This window comes from Saccopteryx leptura, chromosome 5 (genome assembly GCF_036850995.1).
Source record: "Saccopteryx leptura isolate mSacLep1 chromosome 5, mSacLep1_pri_phased_curated, whole genome shotgun sequence".
NCBI classification, from domain to species: domain Eukaryota; kingdom Metazoa; phylum Chordata; class Mammalia; order Chiroptera; family Emballonuridae; genus Saccopteryx; species Saccopteryx leptura.
The window spans coordinates 200,657,576-200,674,129 of NC_089507.1; the positions used below are offsets into that span (position 1 = coordinate 200,657,576).

General features: G+C 46.1%; 1 protein-coding gene across 2 annotated transcripts in view; it reads left to right on the top strand.

Moving 5' to 3' along the window:
• NFATC2 (nuclear factor of activated T cells 2) overlaps positions 1–16,554 on the top strand; it is a 144,254-nt gene that overhangs the window by 23,637 nt on the left and 104,063 nt on the right. For both annotated transcript variants that reach the window (XM_066387485.1, XM_066387484.1), the window contains exon 3: positions 3,392–3,563. In XM_066387485.1, coding sequence (XP_066243582.1) covers positions 3,392–3,563 — 172 coding nt within the window. The remainder of the gene's footprint in view (positions 1–3,391; positions 3,564–16,554) is intronic.

Here is a 16,554-nt window from a genome sequence, read left to right on the forward strand (position 1 = left end):
TTGGCATAGAACCTGCACAAAGTAAGAGCTCAAAATGGTGTAGCTGTTATTGTCACAAGAGAATCTTCTTCTAGAGGAAGCACTTCGGTTGCTTCCTCACTGACAAGCCTTGAGCTAGGAGATTGAGCTCCTGATAGCTTCAGAGTCCTGATAGTGAGAAAAATAATCACCAATATTTAAGGATTCTTATGCCAGCCATAATTCTAAGTACCTTATATGTATTATTTAATTCTCACATAAACTTGGTTTGGTATTATTTTTATTTTGGTGATAGGAAAAATGAGGCACACAGTGGTAGGAGCAGATATTATTCTATCTGTTGAGTTTGATGAAGAACCTGAAGCTATTATGCTATTAAAATTCTCCCAGTGGTTTTCAAAGTGTTGTTTGATTTTAGCAACTGGAATCCTCCCCCCCTTTTTTTGAAATAAAATGTTGAATACAAAAATAGATAACAGTTGATAGAGTGTTTTGATTGATGTGGGGTTGAGAGTAGCCAAGGACCCTGTCCACTGGGCCAGACTTAACCCCACACCAGACCAAATGTACCATCCAAAGTTTCTAGTCTGACATTTCTTCCAAAGCAGGGTCTGAGAACCCTGCTATAGTAGGCCAATCAGTGTTCCTTAAGGAAAGGAGTTTCTGGGTTTAACAGAGTTCGAAAATGCCTTTGTGCAGGGGGCAGTCCCAGCTGTGGACAGACGGGCAATGATTTGGCCACAGAGTTATGAGTTCTGTGACTAAAGGTTCACAGAGTCACCCTAGGAAATGCTGATCAAGACCCACCCCTGGCATAGGTTGAGAAACAGGCTCAGAGAGGTGAAGTGACATGCCCATGATCACACAGCTAGTTAATGACCAAGTTGGAAATTAAGAGTCGAGGATTCCTGACTCCTCGTTCTTTCTGTTACAGATCAGTCTCCAAAAACATGACTTATCTAATGATTGGGAAGAGGGAGGAACATTAATATAAACTATGGTTGTGATGCATTTATCTGAGACTTTATTGTTTATGTTTATGAAATCCTTTCTTCTCCATTCTGTGGTTTGATCTCAGAGGTTCTGATGTGTTAGAATCCTTTATTCCCAACCGAGTGTCAATCTGCACCAACCAATGAGAAATTCACAAGAATTTTCGATAAGATTGAGGGGATGGGGGCGTTCGTGAAGTCTCATGATAATAGGATAATATCTATCTCAAGGTGTGTGGACAACACAGCAGAGGGCTGGAATTCAAATGCAGAATTTCAGACTGGCCCCCGTGGTCTGATTCTTAATATTTTATTTTAGTTGTCAGACTTATTCCAGAACAAACAGAATTAGAATTTGAAACCTAGGGTATCCCACTGAATCTTCAACTCACTAAGTTTTTTGATACTTCAAAAGACCCAGAGTTGAAGTGATTTTATTTTTATGAGCCTTATTTTGCAAACTGAAAATTTTTTTAACTTCCATAGATGGTGAGAGTAAGCCCTCACCATCTGCAACACCCGCACGGCACCTTGTGGCACGTTGGCTGTAGGTGGAAGCTTGGAGGCATGTTGGCATGTAGCTAAGGTAGAAATAAAGGCACGTTGGGCACACTAAAGCTTGACGGTGGAGGGGCATCAGGAGGCAGTGTGGTGGGAAGGAAGGAATGGAGATTTGCTTACCTAGTAAAGATATCATTTTAATCGGATTGTAAATTCAGGTAGGACTGTGACACTGCTGCAGTTTATGGGGTACCATCCTCTCCCATTCTCCCCTTGATAGCGCTTGGCTAGAGAAGGGATGGAATTAGTTTTGTTGCAAATGCTTAACTAAGTCAAGTTGATGTCAGCTTCTAGCAGTCTGGGCTTAGCGGGAAAGCATAGCCTGATTAGATTAATGATTTCTGCCATATGTAAAAAATCAGAACATAGTGACAGAAATCCATGCATTTGCAACTTCAAAGCTACTTTGAACATACAGGGGTTCTTTGAAACAAAACTGCTCATTCATTCATCCACCTATCCAGGCACCGCCACCCACCCACTGAATATTCACCGAGAACCTAGCAAATGTCAGGCATTGTTCATTCCGTAAATGAGGCAATTTCTTGGAACTATGTAAGTAAATAGTAAGGTAAAGAGGCAATATAGAGATGTGGATGGCGCATTGGACTGGGAGTCAGGAGACATAAGTTGGAGCCTTGGCTGTGTCTCGTTCTGTGATCTTGAGGAAATGTCTTTGGGTTCTCTGAGGCTTTGAAAGAATGAATGGTCTAGAGAGATCGTCAAGACCTCAGTCAACTCTTAAATGACATAATTCTAACCATATATCAAGTGCCTGTTGTATATGCTAAATAGCATTGAGATTCTGTGATAAAATGAAACTTAATAACATGCTTTCAAAGATCTTACAACCTCAGACATAAAGGCATGTATATATAATATTGTAACTGACTGATCATCTATAGGAAATAACTGTTTATTTGAAATATACAATATGTACAGGAAAAAATTATAGCTAATAATTTTGGAGCACTTATTGTGCAAAGCTCTTTATATAAACTCAGTATCTGCATTTCAGAGTTGAGGAAATGAAGGCCTAGGGAAGTAGAAGCATTTGCTCCAAGTTATACAGGTAGTTAGAGGGGGTGCTGGGGCTTAAACTTGGGTGTGTAACTCCAGTCATGCTCTTGACCTTGACTCTTCATTTAATATCAGTGTGTGACACAGTGTGAGTGGTTTGGCTGGCTCATCCAAAACCAGATACCTCTCTGTGGTTGGATGTTCTACATTTGACATGATACATAATAACTGTGAACGGAAGAACGGAAGTGTCTGCTCTCTGAAATTTACTTTTAATTGAGATCATCATGCATAGAAACAAGAGCTGAACCAAACTCTCAGATGCCTAGCCCTGAGCCATTTGTTATGTGGTTAGAGGAAGCTGAGGATAAGAAGGTGAAGTTACTTGCCTAAAGTCAGATGGCAGGTCGGTGACACAGGTGGGGCCCCTGCTCTTCACTCTAGTGTTCCTTCTTCCACACTCCCCTGGAAAAGGAAAACATCCTCGCTGAGGGTTTTATTTCAGAGGTGGAAGAGGACACTCTAAAATTCTCAGAGAAAAAGAAGGCATAGCAATTAGAAACATGCTAGAACTAACGTGCAATGAAGTTAGCCTCATGAATTGAAAGCTGATTCACACTGGCTTCATTAAGGTGGATGACAAAGCAAAGAAAAAGATCTCCACCTTGTGAAGAACCCTGCTTCTCAGGTCTGAGAAATATGTACCTCCTCAACAGCCTGCCTTTTATTTCTATGCCCACTGGACAATGCTTTTCAGAAAAGGGGCCATTTATATTTATTGTACAGATTGACTGATTCTGATGTATTGCGCATATGACTGATTCTGTTTCCTCCTTCAGTATCCCAGTGACTGCATCCCTCCCTCCACTTGAGTGGCCACTCTCCCACCAGTCAGGCTCCTATGAGCTGCGGATCGAGGTGCAGCCCAAGCCACACCACCGGGCCCACTATGAGACAGAAGGCAGCCGAGGGGCCGTCAAAGCTCCAACTGGTGGTCACCCTGTGGTTCAGGTATGGACTTAGATTCTTTTTAGGTTGTGTTCCTCACTTGTCACTAGGTGATTTACTTCTGCTCTGCCACTGCCTGTTGCCTGTGAGGTCGAAGCATGTGACTCAGCCTCTTACTCCCCTGAGGGATGGGAAATTTTGAGATCGAATGAGTATCGGAAGCGAATCCAGCCATGAAGGAGCCTGAGGAGAAAGATTTTTGATAGAAGTGGCTCGAAAGGATGGAAATAATATCCATGCTCAAGCTACTTCTCTTCTCTTTCTGACTGAGAAACTGCGAGTTCTGCAGATGTTTGTGTATTGACAGAAGGTTTCTGAAGCCCTCATATGGTGTTTATATTCAGAGGAAAGTCTATAGAGGAAAATCAATAGACTCTTGTCAAATATAGGAAAGTAGGAACAAATTAAAACTACACATAATCAAACCGCCTAAAATAACTATTATTAACGTTTTGACGTATTTCCTGTTGCCCTTTTTCTATTCACCAACATGGCAATATCTATAACTGTGTCCATTTACATACTTGATGTTGTAGTAGTTTGTACTCCGATTTTTTTCACTCTACATTATGCCATAAGCATTTCCTCCTGCTTTTTTCTTAATAGTTATCTTTTATGTCGGTGGCTTTTAATTCAATCTCAGATTTTTTTTTCCCTCAAAATAAGAAAAGAAGTGTTCCTTTTTCTCCAAAATAATTAGAGTTGAAATATTCTTAATTATATAGTCTGGTTAACTAGCAACTGCTGACCAGTGCCCACCAACCAACTCAACAGATCTTCAATGCATTTAAATTAATTTAACGTTTTTTGTTTTTTTTTGTATTTGCCTTAAAGTATATGTATTATAATGGTAATAATTTTATGGTAAAAATCTGATGCACTATACATCAGAACTCTCTAAAGTAGTTGTTAACTATACAGATCTTGAGTATCCCCTGAAACTGCTTAATTAGAAGCTATATGACATGAGTGAAGTTCAGAAAACAAACAACAAAAACCCCTAAACCCCCAAATCTTAATAGGCACTTTGGCTGTGTACACCTAGTTAAGAATTTTTGTGGTAATATTAGGAACTTTTAAATCCTGGCAATTACTTTTTCTAAATCTGACATTACAGCCATCTTGGGATCCGTTTCTATTCCTTGTTCCTTTTCCTTGACTATGAGTCACATTTTCCTCTTTCTTTGCATGTCTAGTCATTGTTGACTGTATTCTGACATTGTGATAATCCATACTAGACATGTAGAGACTCTGGATTCTGTTATCTTCCTCTAAAGGCCTATCTGTTTTAGGATGGGAACCTCTTGGCTTGGAGGAGGGTATTAGCCCTTTGAGTAGTGAGTTTTTTCATGCTTGCTGACCCCCAGGACTGAGTTCTTTTTTTTAAAAAAAAAAGAAATTAGTTCCAGTTCTATTAACTTAAAATCATGTTTGTTTCATAACCAATTTATGGAAACAAGAAGAACATACATTTGCCTTTTTTAAATGTTGCCTTACACATTTTTAAAATAAATCGATCATACTCTGGCTGGTCAGGAGGCACGAGGATGTACCTGAACGTTCGTACTACTCAAAGGGTTAGTTTATGTATTGGAGTCAAAGGCTTTGGTAGTAAGAAAGGAACTCATTCAAAGCAGATTAGAAAAACGGGCTGTATGAGGAAGCTACTGGGGTATTACATAAAACCAGGCCGGTAGCTTTCAACTCAAGAAAAACCCAGACCTGGGAAGTCACTGTCCACATCTTTCTTCTTTGCTCAGTTGTTGGGCACCTACTTTTTGTTATATATTGTACTTGATACTGAAATACAGTGAAGAATAAAACAGAAGTTATGATCTCTTTCATCATGGAGCTCATGTTCTAGAGGGAGTCATTGCCTAATCACACAAATGATAAAATTACAAATTGTAGCAAGTGGCATGAAGGAAAAGGGCATGGGGCTCTGGGTGGAGGAGTCAGTGTAGATGGGAAGAACATCTGTTAAGATTTCCCTGAGGAAGAAGCTAGAGCTGCGGGCGCATAGGGGAACAGCATGTGCAAATGCCTGGGGGCAGAAGGAAGAAGAAGGAACCACGACAGAGGACCTTAAGGAGGCCAAGGTAACTGGAGTGTGAGTGGCCAAAGGGAGACTGGTGAGAGGCAGAAAGGGGCCAGAGCAGGCAGGGCCTGGATAAGCCATGGGGAAGAGTTTGGCCTTTATCCTGAGATATGAAAATTAGGAAAGAAACATGAGCTGATTTAGACTTTGATAAGACTCCCCCTCAGATTGGTGCTTTGGGGTAGTAGCTGAGATAAGAAGAGTTAGGAGGTTCTGCCTCTTAGGGCTTCTTCGTTCTCTGATCACTCAACAGACATTTGTTGAACACTATTAGATACCAGGCATGGTTCTAGATTCTCAGACAGGACTTACCGTTTAGCAAGATGATGATAATAGTTAACATGTAGCGATCATCTTTTGCTTGTCAGGACCTGTTTCAAGTGCTGTATGTGTCAACTTATTTAATCTTCAAAGGAGCCCTGTGGCACAGGTCACAGTTAGGTCAAGGAGACGTCAAGGAACTCATTCGAGGTCACAGTTATTGAGTGGTGGATGTTGGATTTGAACCCGGGTGTCTGGCTCTACCTGCCACACCACTTTTCAGATCTTCTGTGTCTCTGCAGACCAGCTTTTCCTGCCTTCTCACTCTCACCAAGCAGAAAAAGCCTGGTGAGAAATTACCCACACCGCCAGCCTATGAATGTTATAGGCTTGTCCTAATTCCAGCCCCTCACCAGCTCATTGAAGCCCAAACCCTGATTCCCAAGGAGATTCTAATGGGCCCTGGTTGGGAAAGGTACCACCCACCGATCCAGTTAGCTTGGCCAGTGAGTTCAGACCATGTACGGTGCTAAGCTCTGCTCACTCATTCATCAGGGCTGGGGCCATGGAAAGTTCCAGAGAAGAGAACGGCTGTTCAAAGGACACCCGCTCTGTGGCACTTGAACTTCACGTGACTCCTTCCAGCAGCTCCCAGGATCCGTTCTTATTCTTGCTCGTAATTTTGAAAACTCAACATATGACTTAAAAATTTGTAGCCATCTCCTCAAAAGACACACAGAGTGGAGTAATCTTTTTAAAAAAGAATTTGAATGGTTTGTGTGCTCTTCAAAATAAAATGTGCTAACCCCTGATTTTTATCAGAGCTAGTCAGTTTTTTAAAAACCTTCTTTGAAAAACAAAGAAAAGGAGGGGGGGACCTTAAGAAGACAGGTGCTCTGAACCTTTAAAAGGGGGTAGGTGCAAAACCCCCTTTTGAAATCTGGAGGGTGCCCTTTTGTTCCCAGAAGAGCAGCGAAGCCCTGTTTTGTACCTGGCCTAGAGGCTGCTGCTGGCTTCTCTCTTGATCTCTGTCTCTCTCTTTATCTTGCCATCTGTTTCTATTTTTATACCGCACCAAGGCTCCTTTCCCCCTCAATTATTGGTCCCCACCCTCCTCTTTTTTATTTGCCACACCATAAAATTTAATCTTTTTTTTTGTATGCCTCGCGGTTTTGTGCTCCCTTTATAGGAAAATGAAATGAGTACAAGACCATTTCATTCTCTTCCTTTAAATATAAAATTTAAAATCTTAAGCATATGACATGTTCAGGTGGAGTTTTTTTTTTGTTTTTTTTTGTTTTTTTTTTTTTTTTTCTGTCCTGAATGTCACTTGGTTTTGGAAGAAAATTTGTTCCAAACTGTAAATGCTTTTCAGACCTCATGACTCATTCATTTGGCGAGTATTTTGTTGAGGTCCTGCTGTGTGCCAGGCACTGTGCTAGGTGCTGATAGTGTAACGATCGGTGACATGGGCACAGTCCCTGCCCTGATGGAGCTCAGGAACAGCAGAGGTGCAAAGTAGACCAGGATAGTATGACGTGACCATTGCTGAGGTGTAGGTGGGTCAGTGAGGCCAGACTAGGGCAATCTGTAACGGCATGTGGACTCTTAGGTAAGACATGATGGCTGACTAGGAGCGCATCTGTTGGATTCGCAACTTGGAGGTAACACCATGCCACGATAGGGTACTTGGAAGGCCTGCTTTAGAGGGAGGGTCTTGCTGAGGAAAGTGACTTACCAACTAGGACCTGGAGCAGGTGATAGAGCCAGCAGAGAGAAGAATGATGCCCTTCCTTTCTCCATCTTGATGTCTCTTTTGGTGGTGGTAAGAGAGTTTTTTGTATACATAGCCCAGCATGTGCAAAGGTCCTGAGGCAGGGAAGAACTTGGTATGTCTGAAGAACTGAAGGAGGACCATTGTCACTTGAGTTTGGCATGGAGGATAATCAGTTGTCAGGGACAGGACATGCAAGACTAAGATGCCAACGTGGGGAGCTAGGGTTTTATTTCAGTGAACAGGGAAGGGAACGGTGAGTTTTGAGTAGGGGAGGAAGGTGATTTTGATTTAATATTTTTAGGATCACTCAGTCTTCTCTCTAGAGTGGGTTAGGGGGACTAAGGGAGGAAGCAAGGAGATAATTCAATAGGCCGTGGCAGTGGCAGGTGAGAGATCGAGGCGGTGAGGATGAGGCGGTGGTAGTGGGAGGAGCTTCAGGGCTTGCTGCGGGCTTAGATGTGGGAGGGGAAGGAGCATGTGGGTAGAAGGTGGTGCCATATACCATGTGGGAAGACTTGGGAAAGAAGTCGTTTCTTAGGGGAAGATTACAAGTTCAATTTGGGGTGTAGGAAGAAGGAAGGGCTCATGAGACATTCAAGCAAAGATGTCAAGTGGGCAGTTAGATGTGTGAGCCTGGAGCTCAGAAGCAATATCCTGACTTTCTAACTCTCTGGCCTGTGGACCACGTGCGCCATCACTAGCAAGCTTTGGTGCACATCTGCTTGTATGGATTTGTACCTCACACCCTCTGTAGTAACTTGCGTCTCTCCAGAAGCAATGAACTGAGGACAGAACCAAAGAAGAGGTTGGAGAAACAGAATCACAAACTGACAAGCTCTTGGGGGCCAGGCAATGAAAGGAAACGATTGCACTGGGCGGATGTCAGGGAGCAATAGGGGGTGGTGGGGAGTAGGGCGCAGCACAGTGTGTGCCTCATCTCAAGAAGGCAGCCACTCTTCAGCCCCCATTGGTTGTGCCTGTGGGAATGAATGTGGGTCCAATGTTGCCAACTTTTACAGGGTATTTTTTTCCAAGAGGAGCTAAGATTCTGAATTTTTATGTGAAATTTCTGATGTTGCAGTTTTGGCTACCTTTGGGTTATAACCTTTGGGTTATATTTGGCTCAAGGCAAATATCCTGAAGTTCATGTCCTCTGGGGATAAATAATGACTGTGCTACGCCATGGTTTATCAAATAGAGAGGGAGACAAAAACTAGGCTGTATTTATATGATTCCTAAGAATTGTCCGGTCAGGGAGGGAGCACTGTTAGCAGCCAGGACCAGGCCTTCTCTCCTATAAAGCTCTGAATCCCATCGAAATAGGACAAATTTATGGCTCTTTCCAAGGAGCCAGGGAATCTTAACTCTTTGGCCTGAGTTTGACCTGTCAGGATCAGACCAGAAAGGGAACCACTTGATTCACCTCGAAAGAGCCACATGCCTCTGGCAGAACCCAGCTGTCACTTCCTCATTCTATTTCAGGGCAGGACGCGGTGGTCCCGTGGCGGACAAGATGTCCATTCACAGGCGGCTTTGCAAGCTTGGGCTTTAAGCGTTTCCATAGCTCTTTAGCTTCTGGGATCTAATAATACCCCAGTTGAAAGTGGCCTTTATAATGCCATTGTCATTTTAATCCTTCCCCTGCCGGCTTCCAGACCCTTTAACCAATGTTCCTGTATAGAAATTCCCAGGACGGGACACCTGGTTATATTCCTTAGCTATTCTTGTGCTGGGACTTCCAAAAAATGTTATTTTTACCACTCCCTGGGACATGTTTTCAATGGAAAAAATGATCGGAAAGCCTTCCTTTTAGTTAGAAAATGATCAGAATATGAAAATATTTAACCATAGGGCACCCTCCAAAAACAATGCTGTAGATTTTTTTCAAACAGCTGTTCAGACATATGGAAAAAACATGGGTCGTTCCTTTAGGAGAAATTCCTTACAGATGCAGAAACCCGATCTCTGCTTCATCCCGGGTAAGAATAACAAGCTTTGCAGGGTGGTGAATTGGGGGGCCCAGGGGCGCACCTGTTCGGGTTACCGCGCCCCCACCCCTAGTCCAGAGGAGGGCGGTCAAGTCTCCAAGCTTTCAACTTGTAAAAAGGATTACGGGGCAGCGTTTTTCCTCCTGTTGGATTTCAGCTCTCGGACTATTTGCAACTCACTTTAAATTATGTCTGAGGGAAGAAGGGAGCCGGGAGGGGTTTTCGCCTCACCAGGCGAAGCTGGAACCCTGACGGTGAGCCGTCCTCCTCTGGCACTTGGCTGAGCACATTGGCTTTTATCTGACTGAGAAAACGTGGTGCTTGGTGAGGTCCCTGCCTGTTTCTAAGACGTGAAACAGGAAGCGGATCTTGCTGATGCTGATCTGTCTTGATCAGGGCTGCTGCGCTGGTTTCTCCAGAAAGTGCCATCAGACCTTCTGGGCAGGACGAGGAGAGCAAGGTGGAACAGAGATTCGTGGCTCTCCTGTGGGGGAGGGGGGGTGCATATTCTGAGATCACTAGGGGTTCCTTCATTCATTCATTCGATGGTGTGAGCGTTTCTCGAGCACCTTCTCTAGGCTGGGCACCGTTCCAGGTGCTGGGAGTACGGCCGTGGACAAAACAGACAGACGTTCCTGCTCCCCCCCCCCCCCCCCCCCGCCCCGTGGGACTGACGTTCTGGCTGCGGGGAGATAGGGGCGATAAACAGTAAATCTCCTAAATAGGAAACTTAAAATAGAATGTGGGGAGGTGATAAGTACTCTGGGGAGAACCAGCAGGGGACAGGGATTTGGGAGTGGTCAGGGAGGCCTTCCTGAGAAGGTGGCATTTGAGCAGAGGAGGAGATGGAGAGGTAGAAGGTTCAGGGATCTGGGGAAGAGTGCTGTTGGTTGTGTGGATAAAGGGTCAACCCCGGGTGTGGTCTAGAAACACAAAGGAGACTTGTGTGGGGGACAGCAGGGTGACTGGACAGAGGCCCAGAGGAAAGGGGATGGGCGGAACCAGGCCTTGGACACCATTTGAGGTCCTTTGCTCTCAGTGAGGTGGGAGTCAAGAGGGTTGGGGTCTGGCTTAGGTTTCAGCAGGATCCCTCTGGCCGCCATGCTGATGAGAATGGACTGTGAGGGGCCCGGGGCAGGAGCAGGGGGAGGGGTCAGTTGCTGTTGCAGGAGGTCCAGGCCAGAGCGGATGGTGACTGTCGCAGGGTTTGGGGTGGAGGACATTAGAAATGAATGGATTTGGGGTATATTTTGAAAGTCGGGCTAACTGGACTCTTTGAGAGCTGAGCAAGAGACATGGTGTGGCTGTAGTCTTCGGGAGGCTGGAGACCCCAGGGCTGAGTGACCCTGCCCGTCCCCACTGAGACCTCTGCTATTTTCAGAAGGTGCACATCTTCTAGGGGCAGCTTGACCCAGCCTTCCCATTTAATGATGGAGCTCGGGCGGGTGGGGATGCTGGGCCATCCTCGGCACCCTCTCCTCATCTGGACCAGCCGTTTGATGATAACACTGGCAGTTAATTTAGAAAACTTTTAAAAGAGTACAGTCCAAACCAAGTGCATCTGGGGGCCAGATGTGTCCCCTGGTGTGTGACCTTGGCCTCCCAGGATGAGCCAGGCAGAGAAGAGAGGAGATGATGTCCGTGGTGGGAGAGGGGGTAGTGCAGGCAGAGTCATGGGGAGATGAGGTCCGGTACCATCTTCATACCAAAGACACGCCAACGGTAAGCAAGAGGTGCTCTCAGTTCACGTTAGAAGATACATTGTCATGAGTGAGCATCCTAAAGCATTGGCCCCAGATGTAGGCAGAAAACAAAGCTTCCAGAATCTTGGAGAAACCATTGTTCCAAAAGGAGAGATGAAGGCTGAGGTCTGCAATATGTCTGGCAACCAGTGGGAACATACAGAGGAGGGTCCCTCCTGTGGGCTGGGCACTGTGGTGTCCTGATGGAAGCTACACTAACTGAGCACTTACTGTGAAACCTGCCTTTGAGTGACCTAGTTAATCATGGCAGTGATGCCAGGGAGTGTAGGTGGTAGAATTACCACCCTCCTTTTATAGACAAGGGACACAGAGAGGTTAAGCAACTTGCCTGAAGCCACCCAGCTGGTGAGTGGTAGCATTGCTTTGGACGTGGGAGGTCTGCCCTGAGCCGTCGGACTGTGCTGCTTTTCTTGGATGTAGAAAGAGTAGGTTGTGTAGAATGAGGCAGTTCTTGTGTGCATTAGCTTTGGGACTCTGGGTGGCTGGTTTGGCTGCAGTTTCTTCAATTACAAAGTGAGAAAGATCTCCATTTTTAGATTGATTTTATCTAGAGTCATTAGGATTTTAAACAGAAGTGCCCAGCATGATCTTTGACACAAAGCAGGCATTTGATCCATTTTTCTTTTTCTTTCTTTCTTTTTTTTTTTTTTTTCAGAAATATAGTGATTGACATGGCTTGGGGATCTTTTGAGCTCTGTTAGCCCCAGATTAGATCCTGGTGCCTGTTCAGGCTTCTTTTGGTCGAGTAAAGCAAATCTGAGACTAATCTAGGAGAGACATGGAAAGCACTCTGTTTGGTCTATTGATCCTAGCTCACCCCTACAATCGCCCGGTGAGCTGGGGCTCCGACTTCCATTGTGCAGATGGGTGAAGAAGCCGGGCGGAAGCTAGCATCACTTGCTTACGGTCAGGCAGCTAGTAAGCAGTGGAACCCTGACCTTGACTTTTAGTTTTTCTGTTCTCATCTTTCCACTCACCTGTTTATGCAACCAGAACCCAGTCCCAGGAGGCTCAGTGTTGAGTCCCAGCACAGAGTATCGTGAAGTCCAGGTGCCTGTGGAGCACTCCCGCGGGGCCTTGGCAGTGGGGTGAGCTGGGCCGGGGCTTAGGCAAGGCTTCTCTGCAGCAGCTTTGGGCAGTGCCCGGCTGGCAGTGTGCTTTGTGCACGGGACCCAGCGTCAGACATTTCGGTCCCTCACTCACCTCTATTTTCTCCATTGAGGGACCAAAGATTTTTCTCTGGTCCTATGAGAAAGGAGGTGTCTGCTGGAGGTGGATGTCAGGCACCTGTTAGCTCCAGCATGCCACAGGAGAGAGGGGCCTGACGCCCACCTGGGACTCCTCCTGAAGCTCCGAGCCATCCCGCTCTGACTGCCTGCAGGCCAAGACGGGTATGCAGGAGGCAGGGTTCCCGCCCAGCTGGCTCTGCCCTCTTCCAGGTGCCCTGTGGGTTTAACAGGTGTGTGTGTAGCGGCAAGACCTGTTTATTGAACTGTCAGCATTTTCTGATTTGGTCTCTTGAATGAGACTTATAACTGCCTCAGAAGATGTCAGCTCCATTGACAACAAGATTGTTACCTGGACCCCAAGGAGGGATGGGTAGGGAAACAGGGAGTTGACGGTTTCTAGCAGGGGCCCTGTTCTTTCTGCAAGAGCAGCAGAGCCAGTCTCTGGACTTGGGAGACAGTCTGGGGGGGGGGGGGCGATCAAAGCTGCTTGTCCTGAGCCCCCTGGGAGATCGTGGGCAGACTCTGCCCCCATCACACCTGTTTATTGAACACTTACTATGTGACCAGCACGTCATGTGGAGTAGCTCAGGCAGGCATGCCATCCTTGCTTTGTGAATGGGGAAACTGAGGCTCAGAGGCATTGAGTGCCTTCCCCAAGGAGCATGTGGTCACTAGTGGCAAAGAGGCTGACCCTGACCAAACTTTCCCTGTGTGTCAGCTGCAGAAGGTAACAGTGCTGTTATTAACCCCATTTACAGATAAGAAAACTGAGACTCAGGCTTACACAGAGCCTCCTAGGGTCTTTGCAGAGAGGAAATAATTGACAAGGTAAAGTGCATAGAGCGGGGCCTGGCACACAGAAAGTGCTCAGTGTGTGCTTTTCGTTATTGTTTCTTCTTGCTAATTTTCTTCTGTCCCGTCCTGTTAGGAGACAACAGGGAGCATTTGTTTTCAGGTAGAAGTTTTGATTTCATGCTGTGATCCTGAAGTTGGGATGGTTGGGAGTTACCATATATTCGCTCCATAAGACGCACTTTTTCCCTCCCAAAAGTGGAGGGGAAAATGCTGTGTATCTTATGGAGCAAAAAAATACAGTATTTTATTAAATATTTTAACACACCATTTGTTCAGAATATTTTTTTTCTTATTTTCCTCCTGAAAACCCTAGGTGAGTCTTATGGTCAGGTGCGTCTTATGAAGCAAAAAAATGTGGTAGATACTGATGATAAGAATGACATTAGTGCCCATAACTTTTACACGTGCTCTGTGCCAGGTCAAAGGACTTGCTCAAGGTCATTCGGCCCATATATGAGGACTGAATTTAAAGACATTTCTGTTGTCTTTAAATAGTTTGGCTCCTTGGCCAAACTATTCCTACTGTTCTCTCTGGCCCTCCAGCCCACTGCTTAGGAGTGGCGGATTCTGCACCTTCTGGCGTGGGCTAGAAGAGTGTGTATGGGTGCATGTGTGTGTATATGTGTGCAGACATCCATACGCAAATTACCGATTTTTTATATAAAAATATACGTATATATGTGTATCTTTTTTTTTTTTTTGTATTTTTCTGAAGCTGGAAACGGGGAGAGACAGTCAGACAGACTCCCGCATGCGCCCGACCGGGATCCACCCGGCACGCCCACCAGGGGCGATGCTCTGCCCACCAGGGGGCGATGTTCTGCCCATCCGGGGCATCGCTCTGCCACGACCAGAGCCACTCTAGCGCCTGGGGCAGAGGCCAAGGAGCCATCTCCAGAGCCCGGGCCATCTTTGCTCCAATGGAGCCTTGGCTGCAGGAGGGGAAAAGAGAGACAGAGAGGAAGGGGGGGGGGGTGGAGAAGCAAATGGGCGCTTCTCCTATGTGCCCTGGCCGGGAATCAAACCCGGGTCCCCTGCACACCAGGCCGACACTCTACCGCTGAGCCAACCGGCCAGGGCCTATGTGTGTATCTTGACGCTATGCGTGTATATGTGTATACACATGTATACACACATATGTGTATGTATGTGTACATACGTATATATGTGTGTATCTGTGCTCCCTGAATTTTTATTCAATTATTCATTTTATTTTCTCTTGTTTTAATGTGCATGCAGTGTTTATAACAGGCAGGAAAGTAGGGATAGGAAACCTGTTTCTGCTTTGGCGTGTGTCCTTCCGGTCCCTTCCTCGTGCTCGTGCCCTCACGAGCGTGGAACCCGGCCCCTGCCCTCCTGGCACCATCGAGTCTGACTCAGGTTATCCTCGTGACAGCACGGGGAGGCTAGCATTTACTGAGATCTGAGGAAGACTGGGAATTGTTTCAAGTGCTGTCTGTCTATGCAGAGATGGATATAATGCTACCGTCATTTCTAGGCAGTACTTGGAGACACAGAGAGGTTAAGTAACTTGCCTAAGGTCACACAGGAAGCGGATGGGCCATGAACTGAACCTCAGTGGTTCAGCTGCAAAGCATGCCCTCTGAACTAGTCAGGCTACAAAGAAGAAATAGACATCTTTAATGATCCCGAGATAATCTTCCAGGTTGCTCCTAAGGGCTTTTATTGTTGCTTAAGCATTCGGAGAAGTTTAGGAAATCCAGTCTGGTCGAGCATCAAGCCACAATTTCCCCTTGTCAGGTAGCTCAGGCCCATGCCTCCACGGGTGTCTCCTCGCCCACCTGGCTTTGTTCTCTCCCCGGGTTTGGCCGCAGCAGCCAGCAGGCCCTGCCCAGATGCTGAGCAATAGCCGGCTTGTGGTTCGGGACAGCCTCCCTGGGGCCGTGGTGGACAGCGGGGGACTGCTGACAGTCCCCAGCACGCCCTGGGGTGCAGGCAGAAGGCTGAGAAGAGAACCCGAGATGCCTGTGTAGCTTGCACTGCGGCTCTGGGACCCCAGCATCTCTGGGGGGGTTAGGTCCCAAGTGCTGATGTGATGATCAGACTTCTGTTTAGCTGGCCCTGGGATCTGCCTGACCTTCAGCCTCAGTCACTCTCACCATCCTGGTGATCTGACTGTGAACAAGGGTCATCTGACCTCCTGGACCCTCAGTTTCCCTTGTGGCAAATTGGACAGAATGTTTCTGATCTTACAGGGTTTCTGTAGGAGACGAGACTGTGTATAAAACAATTGGTCCAGTACTAAGTGCAGACATCTCTGGTTCCTTTTATAAATTAATTTTGGGGGAGGAAATGCATTCACATGGTGCAGAATTTCAAAGGTGCAAGAGCCGTACCGGGCAAGGCCTGACTCCCACCCCGTACCCAGGCAGCTACCTCTCCTTCCTGAGGCCCCCGTGTCACTGATTTCGTGAATATCCTTGCAGAGGGGTCTGTGGTTCTATGCATCGTTGTCATTGCCATCATCAGCGTTGTAATTTATAAAGGTCTTGGCAGAATGCCCTGCACATTTTAAATTCTCTGTAAATGATCACGGCAGTTATTACTGTCAGAGCTTAGAAAGGCATCGTGTTTGATTTTTCCAAATGGGAAGCGAAGCCAGGTTGCTCTCCTCGGCATCGCGTATGTAACCAAAGAGACCTTTCCCTGGGGAGCTTACGTTTCTGTTAGGGAATCCCGTTTCCTAAGTTGACATTTGTTGTAAAACTGTCTATATTGTTCTAATGAATACAGCTTTTGAGACCTGCATCAGGTAAATGTCTGTTAAGCCTCGGATGTACCTGACCCCAGGCTTAGCGACAGAATAATTCACCAGCGTACACTGTCCGTGGCCCACATCTCTGCCTGTCCCTCCTCTCTCCATTGGAAGAAAATGTCAACGGATGCTGTCAGCAAGGGCATGCTGAGAACGCCACGGTTAAGCAGTAGCAAGAAAAGCGTGCAGTTATGAGAGAGTTTTCTGCTTCTCTCTTGTTTGTTCAACAAATATTGATCGAGCGTCT